The sequence below is a fragment of the Morchella sextelata genome (genome assembly GCF_020137385.1).
Source record: "Morchella sextelata strain SCLS chromosome Unknown scls_9, whole genome shotgun sequence".
NCBI classification, from domain to species: Eukaryota; Fungi; Ascomycota; class Pezizomycetes; order Pezizales; family Morchellaceae; genus Morchella; species Morchella sextelata.
The window spans coordinates 1,459,326-1,472,495 of record NW_025408624.1 but is presented as its reverse complement, the minus strand read 5'-3'; the positions used below and the strand labels follow the sequence as shown (position 1 = coordinate 1,472,495).

At 44.1% G+C, this 13,170-nt stretch overlaps 4 protein-coding genes across 4 annotated transcripts; 2 read left to right on the top strand and 2 right to left on the bottom strand.

Moving 5' to 3' along the window:
• Nucleotides 1-582: 582 nt before the first annotated feature.
• H6S33_013064 (uncharacterized protein) lies at nt 583-888 on the bottom strand (the record flags this gene model as incomplete). The annotated part of the gene is made up of 1 exon (XM_044844432.1): nt 583-888. The coding sequence occupies one exon, from the start codon at nt 886-888 to the stop codon at nt 583-585; it is 306 nt and encodes a 101-aa protein (XP_044694773.1).
• A 2,077-nt stretch (nt 889-2,965) lies between these two features.
• H6S33_013063 (uncharacterized protein) lies at nt 2,966-3,695 on the top strand (the record flags this gene model as incomplete). The annotated part of the gene is made up of 3 exons (XM_044844431.1): nt 2,966-3,124; nt 3,180-3,305; nt 3,369-3,695. 3 exons carry the CDS (start codon nt 2,966-2,968, stop codon nt 3,693-3,695), a joined length of 612 nt encoding a protein of 203 aa, XP_044694772.1.
• A 657-nt stretch (nt 3,696-4,352) lies between these two features.
• H6S33_013062 (uncharacterized protein) lies at nt 4,353-7,075 on the bottom strand (the record flags this gene model as incomplete). The annotated part of the gene is made up of 6 exons (XM_044844430.1): nt 4,353-4,464; nt 4,522-4,563; nt 4,616-5,031; nt 5,084-5,269; nt 5,328-6,030; nt 6,093-7,075. The coding sequence occupies 6 exons, from the start codon at nt 7,073-7,075 to the stop codon at nt 4,353-4,355; spliced, it is 2,442 nt and encodes an 813-aa protein (XP_044694771.1).
• A 2,953-nt stretch (nt 7,076-10,028) lies between these two features.
• Nucleotides 10,029-11,513, top strand: H6S33_013061 (uncharacterized protein; the record flags this gene model as incomplete). Its single annotated transcript, XM_044844429.1, has 6 exons — nt 10,029-10,130; nt 10,196-10,336; nt 10,397-10,415; nt 10,475-10,546; nt 10,597-11,137; nt 11,192-11,513. 6 exons carry the CDS (start codon nt 10,029-10,031, stop codon nt 11,511-11,513), a joined length of 1,197 nt encoding a protein of 398 aa, XP_044694770.1.
• Nucleotides 11,514-13,170: the final 1,657 nt, after the last annotated feature.

Here is a 13,170-nt window from a genome sequence, read left to right as displayed (position 1 = left end):
ATACGGCAACCAAGGCCCAGAGTATCGCATAAAAATCCTTCCCGTACCGATCTCTTGAATACCCCCACGATCGCTGTTTTTCGCTCGTAATCAGATTCGGATCACCGGAATTACTGGTACGGCACCCTACTCGTTATATCTACCTTCCCATAAAACATGGATGAATTAGAGTTGTCAAAGCTTCAGGGGTCGGCTGCGCTGTTATTGTGTGCGTAATACCTCGCATACCCGGGAAAATAATGTATTTAACCCCTGTTGATCGGAGATCCCGCACGAGTGATCTGTGGTGATGCAACTAGGTTGCCATCGCACCTGCTAGAGGCAACGCCATCACCATCGAGAAAGTCTTCCAAAGGTTTCTTCTATAATTTCTTAAAGATTGAGAAAATAAGTACAGTCTTGGAAGAAAATCGCTCTTTACACCCGCCTTGTCCAGCCAAACTGAAATGGAGTCAATGATATAAAAGACATAATTATGGGCGTCTAGGTACATTCTCGATTGAGTGCATATCGTTTCAAACCTTTGATAGCCTCACCACCATCACCAAACCCCCAATTTCCAACTTTCCCCTCGTAGATCGTTCAAATTGCAGTGTTTCTTCTGACAGGTTCCTTCGGAACCGGCAACTGCGATTCTTCTCCTTTCGTGCGTGAGCCGGCCACTTTCTTCTTGTATATTGACCGTTCGATTTCCCATCCTCCTGCAGCTGCCTTGATAGCATCTCTATCCCTCTTTGCCATAGCCTCAGTTTCGTGGTTGCTTTCAGAGTCAACTGGAGCTTCCTTGAGTTTTGGGCGAACTGCTGGGGCCTCGGCAAAGCTGACCCGTCTTTTGGTGAGGTGCGGGGGTTGCGGGAGTGACTGTGTACTAGCGGTGTCTGTCTCCATGGGTGACTCCGAACTCTATGAAGTTGTTCTATTCTCTCTTGACAGAATCAAAACCTATGGTGAGTTTAGAAAAGAGATTGGTTTAAAGAAATTATCAAGTTGGTGAGGGTGTCTTACGAGATTATTGAGTGTCTGAGTCGATTCTCGGGGAGTGAACTTTGGAGTGGGGATGAGGCGAGCTTGGGGAACGTGGATAGCAAGGGTATCTATTGTAGGAGAGATAAGCGCCGAGGGTGTGAAGCAATCTGGTTTTTTTTGTCGGGCGTGGGTTAAAGGGCTGAATAGAAGACACTGTCGATCAAAGTTCTGGAGCTCTGGGGAGGGGGGCTGTAGAAATTCATGCGAAAAAACTCGCAAGAGTCGACAACCAAAAAAAAAAAAAAAAAAAAAAAAAAAAGGCTTTGTTTGCTACGATGCTCAGTGAATTGTCAACAACTGCCAGAGTAGTTTTTGTTGTGCATGTGTGTTTGTGCAGCAGTGTGACTGCGTGAATTGAGGAGTGCCAGTGCGGCCTCGTACGTACATCTTAGGCCAGCCAGACGTGCAGAGTTGTAGTTATACCACTCATGCAAGTACTGTAAGCTTAAACATTTCTCTGGGCAGGGGTATGGTAGCTCTTCTCTTAGCAGATCATACCTCAAGACAAGGGTCATTAGCCGCGCCTCGATTAGATAGGTAATCAATTGTTATCCATAGGATGTCAACCCTCGTGTCTCGATATCTTCCACCAACCCAGCGCCCACACGTACGCCACACAATCCATAGAGCTGGGTTTTGAATCCATCTGTTAAACTCGTGGTCAAGATATCCGTCGGGCGATCGAGGAGCTTATTTTCTAGAATAATCATCGCTGAATGCAGGGTAAGTTTCATGAATTATCACTCGAAATCGAATTACATTTTGGTCTGGGCCCTGGCCCAGCAAAGCCAATGAGAGAACAGTGCCCTGGCAATTGGTTTTATAACCTAACTGTTGGATTTCGTGAAACACAAATACAAGCTCAGGATCCACAGATAACTTAGCTGTCAATCAAGCCGTCCCTCCTTCACCGCTTTCTCAACTTTTCTCTATCGCCAGGGGGTTCTCTGAACACGCAATTGATGACTCGTTTGATAAGGATAACTCTTAGTCATTTTGCGCCCTGGGGATACACAATAACTCATTTCAAAGTCTGAAGTATGCGACTCCTCTCTATTGGTCAATTCCAAAACGACATTTCTATTATCGTTGGCTCCTTAGCTACTATTCGCCAAGCCTAGGGAGTACTACAAAATTTCGGAATTGACGTTTAATTGTTTACCTCTGTGTAACGAGAAATCTCGAGGAACATACATGTACTCATAAAGCCGAGGTTTTCACCCTCTACTCTGTAACTTTCCCAAGAATGTTTGTTGTTCCCTCGCGCTGTTTCCTCGATGGATCTGAAGAAGATGGTAGATAGACTGCACCAACCTATGATCATCGTCTTAATCGTGCATTAAAATATATGAGTACATATCTGATATCATATCGACCCTACATGACAATGATTACGCTTTTGGCGAGAGAACAGGTACGGAGGTGTTACATAGATCACCATTTCCACGGGAGGGTGTTATATGGTTTCTCAAGCTGTTTCAACATTTTGTTTCTTCCGGCCATACGGAATAAGGCAATACTTGCGCCAAAGATGTTGAGTGTGGTATCTTTGATCTAGAAACCCATATTTATTGTCAGTCGTGATAAGGGACGGACCCTTCTTATAACTTATTGGAGCCACCTCACGATTATCATGCCCGAAGAACTGCGGGACCATGTGTATGGCATCGGTACCACCGAGCGATGCGATAACCATAAGGATGAATGGTCTTATGATCCGGTAAAGAAGTATATGTACCTAATTGTAGTTACCTAACAAATACGTGAAGTCACTGTGTCACGCGTAGGCTGCTTTGTGGCATCATGTTAAGGGTTAGGGGATGTGTTACAAATGAAGTCTACGATACTGAGGCTCGGCTGAGCCTCCATCACGTTTTAAGACTAAGCCTTACTTTAAACCCCGCGCTGCACGGGTCCCAACTATATCATAACCTCAACCATGACAATTCCAATAACTTCCCTCCAGCTAGAACACATCCCCCGACCGCATACAGTGTATATAACCCTTTTCAAGGATGTGAAAAACGCAACCTTCCTCCGGGATCAGCTTCTAGCCGGAAATTCCGAATTTGAATACGCTTTTATTGATGCGAATACTGTAGGAGGCTGGCTCAGTTAATTCGGGGGTCATGACTAACGGGAAATTTTGCCAGATAATATCGAAAGTCCACGCCCTTGCAGCTGCTCACCAGGCCATCCACAATCTCCTCGTGGCAGGGAAATTGCGCACTAGAAATGTCCATTCGGAGACCGTATTCTGTCTCAGCCCAAACAACAATGTAGGTTATATACTTAACATACCAGCTACTATAAGTTTATCTAACGCATGCCGAATACCTTAGATCACGGACGCTTTTAAACGATTTGGGATATTACCTACTACTACCTCTCTCTTGTGCATCAAGTTTTCTACACCCTCTGCACCCATTACTCTGGAATCCATACAATCACACCTAGAAAGGTCCGTGGAAGGAACAGCTGTAAAGTTCACGGACGAGAATTTACTGCAGGAAACGGTGGTGGATTGGGCCAAAGTGGCGAAGAACTACAAGATCAAGTCCGATAACCTCAACACACAAAGCCTATTGAATGAGAAAGCTATAGGAGGGGGGCTCAAAAGTCTTGAAGTAGAAGTGTTGGGAAAGTTAGTAGTAAGGACTGCCGGATGACCAATCACTTTGTATATATACTATTTGAAGAAGGTGCCTCGGCCTCATAAAACCCCGGATTACGGATTGGATCGCATTGACTAGATATGTAGGTCGAATATCTCCACCATAGCGTACCTTGAATTAAGCCCTAGCTAATTCGGACCAGTTGCTCATTGACTTTTATATTTTCATATTCAGGTAGGATCCGAGAGGTATATCATTACGGTTGCCTTAACCCTACGTATAATAAAAACAGCCCTTCGCTCCTATATACAATCAATCAAAGTCACAAGTCCGGGGGAAAAATGAAGAAAAAAGACAAGTGTTAAATCTACGATGAGGGCCGCGGACGCCTCAGAGGATGCGCTTCAGTATTCCTATGAACACTAGTATAAGTATCATATAAGAGGGTATTATGAATCGAAAGGTTAAAACATACAGGACATAATCATCCAAAGATATCAGATCAGGCTCGCTGAACAAAAGGTAATAATATCTAGATAAAATAATGAGTGACGTTCGTCAGGGAAGGACGGGAGATGCGCACTTGAGTGTCTCGGCGGGGAAAAATGATTCCATCGAGTCTATCTGGGAAAACATGGGGTGTGATGGACTTTTGGTTACGTCTAAAAGCCGTTGATGTTAGAAGGTTTTCATAGATTTAGGTTCAATTCACTACTTGCCACTTATCGCTGAGAAGGCAAACTCCGTCCGTGTTGCTTTTTCAAGGGCTTGCCACATTTTCCATCCCTTATCCTGCCATGTTGTATCTGCTGTAAGCCGATACCTAAGTTCCAGGTGTGAGCAAGGGCCTATTCATTAATTAAGAGGGAGCTTTCTATACATTATGAAAACAGATTCGATGGCCTCTGGTCGTAAAATGTACCTAAGGTGTATCAATAACGGTATGAAGTTCCTAGGTACCAGAATCTAAATACCTCCTGTCTCCGATCTTGGTGAATCCACTTGGTAATGATTCCTCTTCAATCATCTGCTTCGCAACTCCTTCAAGAGTTGTTGGATATTCTTTCGGAACTGCATTAGGATCAATGGCCTGAAGTCGTTGTTTTTCTGCAGGAGTTGGGCCGTCCCTCTTGACATTTGTAGTTCCATCTACTTTCTTTTTTGGCAGTCTGTATTTTGGTACTAGCTGCTCATAATACTGTGTCGGGTTGAATTTGCAGTTTTCGGGATCTTGGCAGTACGCGGTCTGAAATCCTTCGGGCATGATGCCGCTTTCCATAGAGAAGTATGCCCAGACACACCCATCCGTGAGTTTGGCGCCAATTTCAAGATCAGCCTCGAGACCGAGCGCTCTTGCACCAAGAGCCAGCATCCCCCCAGTGAAACAAGTCTGTTACATAAGTTAGAAATATATTCTGTCAGCGGAATACGGGAATTCTTACCAGATGACCTGTGTTAGTATCAAAGCTGACGTCACCAGCATCATTCACGTAAACGTTACCAGAAAGTAGGACATCGGGGTTCTTGTCCGCAAGTGGTCTGAAGAACAGATATTTCTTGGCGATATCCATGGAGCTTTCGTACATCTTTTTGTATTGATCAGATGCACCGCCGAGGAGTATATACTCCTATATATATCAAACACGTGAGAACATGGAGGTTAGAATAGAGATAATCGTGACATACCTTAATTAAATACTCATATAAGGAATCCGACATTCCACCCAATGTAAATTTTTGTTCCCTTTGGTATCCAGCATTTTTTAGTCCTTGAGGCAGACAAGACGGGGAAGTTTTTGCGGCGGCAACAGTACTAGTAGCACTTAATTGCGCCCCAATGGCGTTGGATCTTCCGGGCTCGATTTCTCCTTCATGATGAATCTTTCCACTCTGCGCCTCAACTGTCAACCCAGGTGGTGGTCCCGCTGCTGCCAGAGCTGCCGCCGCTGCTTTATCTCTAGCATCCTTTTCGCTTTCGGTCAAGATCTTCCCTCCCTGTAGTTCCCCTAACCAATCTATTTCTTGAACTTGAGGCAATTGCCTTTTTCCAGGGTTATGGACCGGCGGAGTTACCATTTTTCCCTCACCTGCATCCTCCGCAAATATGCCATTTGATGGTGGGGGTACCGGCTGTGGCACAGTCTTCTTCTGCTCTTCAACAGGAACTTTGACTACTTGACACCCAGACGTATCCATGGTCAATGGCCACATGCCGGGAAGACTTGTCTTGGGCTGAAATTCGTCCAATGCATCTGTGATGCGCTGAACCGCATCGTAATATCTATCATTCCCTGTGATCTGAGCTAAACGTGTGAACTCGACAGTAAGAGATCCGAGTTCGGCTGAAACAACTCGAATATCCGCACGATTTTGTTTGGCAACTTGCGTTCTACTTAAATTTAGCCATTCATTGCATTGCCGAATTTGTTTCTTTCATAAGGGAAGACATACGGTTTCCACCCAAAATATAGAATCGGCATGCGGTTCGGAGTGTCAAAGATACCATATAACATATCAGCCAACTCGATTGCTTTATCAAGTAGAATCTGATGCTTCCCGCCAGAAACATCATATGCCCCTATCAGACCTCCAAGGTATCTGATGACCGTCTCAAAAACAGGGATTTTTGTCATGGGCGTAGTTGTGAAATCAATCTTTCCTGTCGCCTTAACAGCCTCTAAAAACTCGTGCTCGAGCTCCATAATCCACAAGGTGTCGAGTGAATCAACCAATGTTGCCCCCCACCCACCGAAACCATCTTTATAAGATGCGCTCACAGGCATTATCTCATCATGGCCCCAGGCATGTGCCTTATAGCCCTTCCACGCATGTTTCATTGCCTCTCTCACAGCATCTTGCCTTTCGATACGCACTTTGCGCTTCGTCTCGCTTTCCTGTGCAAATGAAGCTTGTATTTGGGGAAGTTTCTTGTATTTCTTGGGTAATGGAATGATTGATTCCTCGGGTAGTGGGTAATGCTCTGGTGATTTCTCCCAATGTACCTGCAATGGTACCGCAGGGGCAACGTTAATAGTGCTTTGTTCTTTTGAGGGCACATCTTCGAGCTTCGGTGTAGATGTTTTTACAGAATTCGCAGACTTTGTTGAAGACGTGGCCACTGTATGCGCCGCCGCTCCGTGCAAAGATTCTTTGTCTGCAGCTAGAGGTTTTTTCTCAGACTCCGAGGGCCGAGGGATTGGTTTATCTATGGGCGGAATCTCGGGTGGTGGAATATGAGTTTCGACCTCAGCTACTGGCCATTGCACATCCTGCGGGCTTTGTTTCGATACGGTGGATGTATATTCTTTTAACTTATCGACGGAAAACGAACTGGCAGAATCACCAAAAGAGTAGAAATGGGTAAACACGATGATCGCAATAACAACGAATAGAAGCAGGGATCTATAGCGTCTAAGACGCACGACTCCTAACATCCTGTCCCACCGCCGTCAACGCGATGGTAATAGTGCTAGTATGGGGTGGGCAGGGTTAAATCGCAGTGGTTTTCGTCCCTATTGTTGAAATGGTGAGCTCGAAGGTGTCGTCGACAATGGTCAGGAGTAAAGCGGATAAGGGGGCACAGACAGCACCTAAAACCCCACTGTATGATGATCTTCTTGGCGTTGTTACCTTTATGTGTGTAAGCTACTTTAATTGAATATGGCGGTGCCGAAAAGTATTGTGATAACGTGATCAAATCAGGGATATGTGTATGATCGAATTAAGTATAGCACACCTATGACCTATCCCTTCGTTCGTTTTCAACATAGTAGAAATTAACCAGTTCTGGCAATTCCCGTTGTAGATCACCTAACCTGGACTACCTGCCAGCAAGCTGGCTAGGCCCGAACGTTCCTGTTATTGGGATAATACATGTATCTATTGTTCTCTAACCGAGTCATACTCCATGACTACATGTACATGTAGTCCCAAATCTGGCTCTATGAAGGTACATGTATGTACCAAGTCAGTGAAGTACCGAAATACCAGAATCCATGAAGTACTAGTTTTTAAATTACTAATGATGCCGGATTATTTCACCTGCATGAGTACGTACTGTATTATGGCTACATGTACACCAATATATGATCACATGAATCGTAGAATTATCGGCCAGTAACATGTACTTGCAATTGGTCGCTAAATAATTATTGAACTAAACTTATAACCATAGGCAACTTTATGCAATTCTACAGGTGACTCTCTGTAGACTCCGACATTCGGGGCACTCCGCGAACCTCTTTGGTGTCATTTTCCGGCAGACCTTTCTAGCTTTAGAACAATTTGTTCTTTCTGGACAGCTTTACAGACCTAACAGCTCTAGACCCACTATTGTGAAAACCGGGAACGAACGACGGGTCATATATGATGTTCATGGTCAGTGAGTACGTGCAAAGATATTATTTGAAAGGGCCAAAGAACTATCTATGGAGGGTTCGTAAGAAGAAGAAAAAAGACTTTTCGGCACCGTCATGCGCGAGTGTCTATAATCGAAGCTCGATTTTACAGTACGATGTATATATCCCTTGGCCTAGTGAAACTTTGAATACCCCCTAGGTATAAGTACAGTACGAAAAGAGAGGATGTAATAGGTGCTGTACCAATACGGAATTGTGCAAAACTTCTGAATTAAATCGGAATCCTAACTATTATACCGCAACAATACCGTAACCTACGGTATTTTGCCAGATATGGTATATACTGGATCCGCCCGCTTTTTTAATACTGTACTTAGATGTATACTCTCGACTTAGCCCTTATAAGTACTACATGTACTTACATGTATGTACTATACTAGTAGTAGGATAGTCGTTCACCATCACTGAACGAATATTGCCAGTTGACGGACGAACAGGGGTTATGTGTATACATATACATATATGTAGGTACTTGTAGTTATGGCAAGATCTCCAGGTTCTTTTGGTTTCTAATTCTATTGGTCCAAGCTCCCCTGTTCTTCAGCTGGCGGTATTTATGAAACTGTCCTGGCTGCTTACGGAACCATCACTACATGTACAGGGGTTAACCATAAATACCGAGAATCTGATAAGATAAACACACCTTTTCACAGCAAGATTCTCTTATCAAATTCTTCGTATTTACCCTCAACACCCGGTACTTACAGTACGAAAAAAGAGGATGTAATAGGTACTGTACCAATACGGAATTGTGCAAAACTTCTGAATTAAATCGGAATCCTAACTATTATACCGTAGCAATACCGTAACAATACCGTAACCCTACGGTATTTTGCCAGATATGGTACTGGATCCACCCGCTTTTTTGGTACTGTATGTATAACTCCAAGTACTACATGTCATGATAGCAACCAAACACCGTCCTGGGAGGGTTAGGTTTTCTCGCTAGTTAAATGCGGAGGTACCAAGAACAGTACTTGACGAATGAGTCAATTGGTGGACATCACATGCGGCCGACTATGCCAAGCCAGGACGGTGGACGGTCAGAACGGACTGCATGGACTGTAGTGGACTGCGGTTTTCCAGCCAAGCCAGTCCGTCCAAAGGGAGGACGGACTGCAAGGACTATGGACTGCATATCGCCTAAAAGAGTTTAGTGGTATTGTTTATTATGATGTTTATGGTAATTAAATAGATTTCCATCCTCATGAAGGTGAAAGAATATAATATAGAACTATTCTGGTATTAATTTAGTTCTCTTTGACTGTGATGATACATATTGTCTATGAGCTCCAGGTTGAGGCCGCCTCAACCTAGCAAGAACGCGACTTAGGTAACGCCCCAATCCAGCCCTGAGGGTCAATCATGCAATCCATAGTCAGACCGCAGGCAGACTGTGGACTAGTGCAAGGTAAGTAGACTGCACGATTCAGTCCCGTCTAGCCTGAGACTGGACGGTTGAGCGTATTGCGTGACATGCCTAATATAAAGTAGGATATGTATTATTCTTGGCATCTGCGCTTTCCCTTATTTGTAGAACTGGTTAAATACGATGTCTTCTCCACTTCCGCCCCTGGCCGAAACTCCACAAGTTCCAGGATCTAGATACGGAGCTGCCGTGCTTAGACAGAGGAGAGAGTGAAGAGCAGGTAGAGTATGGGGTTTTATGGTATGGTACATGCATGTCTCTAGGCCTACATGTATCTATTTGGATTAAACGATATGACGAGACCTGATTTGTTGTTGGATATGAAGACGTCAGCGCGTACAGCCCATGTGAGAAGATCTTGGCACTTCCCAGCCACGCCATCTCTCGCCTCAAGAAGCTGTTGTCGTCCTCATCTTCCCTCCTTTCCTGTTCTCTTCACTACTTGACTGGGCATTACTCGGTCCTGTACGCTCAACCTTTGAACTCTCTTATATCTTTACATTTCTTCTTTATTGCCGTGCAGCTAGTAATTCGCCAATCATGAAGTCGTCTATTCTCTTCGCTGCTGGCTCGCTGTTGGGTTCGGCTATGGCCGGTATTCACAGGATGCCTTTGAAAAAGGTCCCCCTAACAGAACAACTGGTGTGTTTACTCGCTCAATAATTTTGTTTCTACCAACCAGGAGTTGCTAATTTTGATCATTTCAGTCACATCACGATATCGACACCCAGATGAGGGCTTTGGGTCAGAAATATATGGGCATTCGCCCCGAAAAGCATACCGAGGAAATGTTCAAGGCTGCTGCTGAGGACATGACCATTGAAGGTGGTCATGCTATTCCTGTTAATGTGAGCAAGTCCCTTTGCGTAATATCTTCCAAGTTCATTTATTAATATTATCCATTACAGAACTTCCTGAATGCCCAGTGTAAGCTTAATAATCCGCGTCCGGGCAGATGAGCTTCTCCCATAACTGACGAAATATAGATTTCTCCGAGATTTCTCTTGGCACACCGCCACAGAGTTTCAAGGTTGTCCTTGACACCGGAAGCTCCAACCGTAAGCTAAACCTCCTATCATAGTTTGAACCTTTAACTAACCATTTCCAGTTTGGGTTCCCTCTACCCAGTGTGGCTCGATCGCCTGCTATCTCCACACAAAGTACGACTCGTCATCGTCCAAAACTTACAAGGCCAACGGTACCTCGTTTGAGATCCGCTACGGCTCTGGTAGCTTGAGTGGTTTCGTGTCCGAGGACGTTCTCCAGATCGGCGATCTTAAGGTTAAAAACCAGGTCTTTGCTGAAGCAACCTCTGAGCCTGGCCTCGCTTTTGCTTTCGGCAAGTTCGACGGCATTCTTGGGCTTGGCTACGATACCATCTCTGTCAACCGTATCACCCCTCCCTTCTACAACATGATCCACCAGGGTCTTTTGGACAAACCTGTGTTTGCTTTCTACCTTGGGAGCACCGATCAGGAGAGTGAGGCTATTTTTGGTGGTATCGACGAGAGTCATTTCTCGGGAAAGCTCATCAAGCTTCCTGTCCGTCGAAAGGCTTATTGGGAGGTCGAGTTCGAGGCGATTACTTTTGGAGAGGCTACTGCTCAACTTGAGAACACGGGCGCTATCGTTGATACCGGCACTTCTCTGTAAGTTCCTTTGACCCAAAGCTTTTCTTCTCGAACTATAATTAACCGCCGTAGCATCGCTCTCCCCTCCACTTTGGCCGAGCTCCTCAACAAGGAAATTGGCGCCAAGAAGGGATGGAATGGACAGTACACCGTTGAGTGCAGCAAGCGGGATTCACTTCCTGACCTCACATTCACTCTCACCGGCCATGACTTCACCATCGGTCCCTATGACTACATTCTTGAAGTTCAGGGCTCCTGCATCAGCGCTTTCATGGGAATGGACTTCCCTGAACCCGTAGGACCTCTTGCCATCCTAGGTGACGCTTTCTTGCGAAGATGGTACTCTGTCTACGACTTGGGAGACAACACTGTTGGCCTCGCCAAGTCCAAATAAACCAATAACACGAGTGGCAAGCTTGGGGTTCGCGATGAATGGTTAACGTACACACAGTTGTTTTGTAATGGAATTTTGTTTGGTTTGGGTTTCGGTTCTGGATAACATGGACAGAATTGACTTTGTCTATTCTCTTTTTATTTTACAAACGCGCAAGCAGCATATCTTTTGCGGAATAGCTAGCTGGTTAGTACTATTAGCGTATTGAATTGATGCTGTTACACATGCTTCTGTGAAAAAGTAGTTCGCGCTTTCAACATCGATTACTGCCATCTGCAAATATAAACCGTGTTTCTTAGTTCGCTACAATACAGTCTTCTATATTTGGTGTAAGTTTGTTTTAGAGTTGGCAGTCAAGTTATCGATTGATAAGACAATTACTATTAACTAAATAAGCGGCGACTTCAGTCAGGGGGGAAAATTCCCTACAAGTCTACTTCAGATAAAGGCTTGGAGGTAAAGTACTTACGTATGTAACAAATCCCCAAACACACATGTATCACCAGGTCTCTATTATAATACATCACTCGATCAAGACCCGGAGAAAGTACTTGTACATGTAGTTACAGCTGTAGACTATGGTCATACATTACATAGGGTCTTAGTCAATATATATTCAATATTTAGCTCCAAAAAGTACTATCACGATAGGTCTAGACAACTTGATGGTATGGGTTGCCTGCGATCTTTTTTTTTTGTTTAATTCATTAATTGCATGGAACCTTGCAGTTATGGCAATGGTTACCTGCGATCGCGAACTATGGCCCCTCCATCATCTTCAAGCAATAGTTAGGAACGGGCGGATACGAAAAACTGCGAGTTAACTAGTCACGTATCTATCATCTATAGCTTCAACAATCAAGTTATGACGGGAGGTTTCAAGGAAGGCGCATATCTCACCGAGTGACATTTCATGTTTCAAGGACAAACATTTAAACAATACTCTGATCAGATTCCTTCTTCCAGTTATAGATATAAATACATGTAGAACCAACAATCCCAGCAATATATTAATAAAAACCATTAGACCTTGGCCATATATAGCATCTATAAAGAACCGGAGTTCTTCACATTTGTCGATCATCCATTCGTTTAGTTTGGCTTCACATGATGTATCTTCTGTGCGATGGCCTAACTACATGTAATCTTGATCTAACGCCTCTTTCTAGTTACCGACACTTTTAGAAATTATAACAACGATGGATATCGTTACAGACATCTGTGGGTATTATATTAAGTTGTGATAATTGCTTATTTCTTCCTTGTTAATATCATGGAATAACCTAGGCTACGATTGATAACTGAAACGCTCCTGGGTCCCGCCGTTTTAAGACTAATGATCACCCTGGCCGTCATTAAAGTTTGATCCGTATAACCATGCGTTCCATTGAGTAGAGATTAGATGAGGTTTATTCCATCACCAGTTGGAGAATTAATGAATTAAACAAAAAAAAAATCACCGGTTGGAGGATGTGTATAAATTGAATCATTAAAAATCACTCGCTACATCTATGAATGCCAAGCGTGAGAGATCCATTCCAAACAAAACCCCGTCATAGTTAAACCTTCTAAACTTAGAGAGACAGATTTGATGGAGTTATCATTTCTTCTAGCACCGAACCTGGAAAGTCTGCGGTTCTCAGAGCCAAAGCCTATC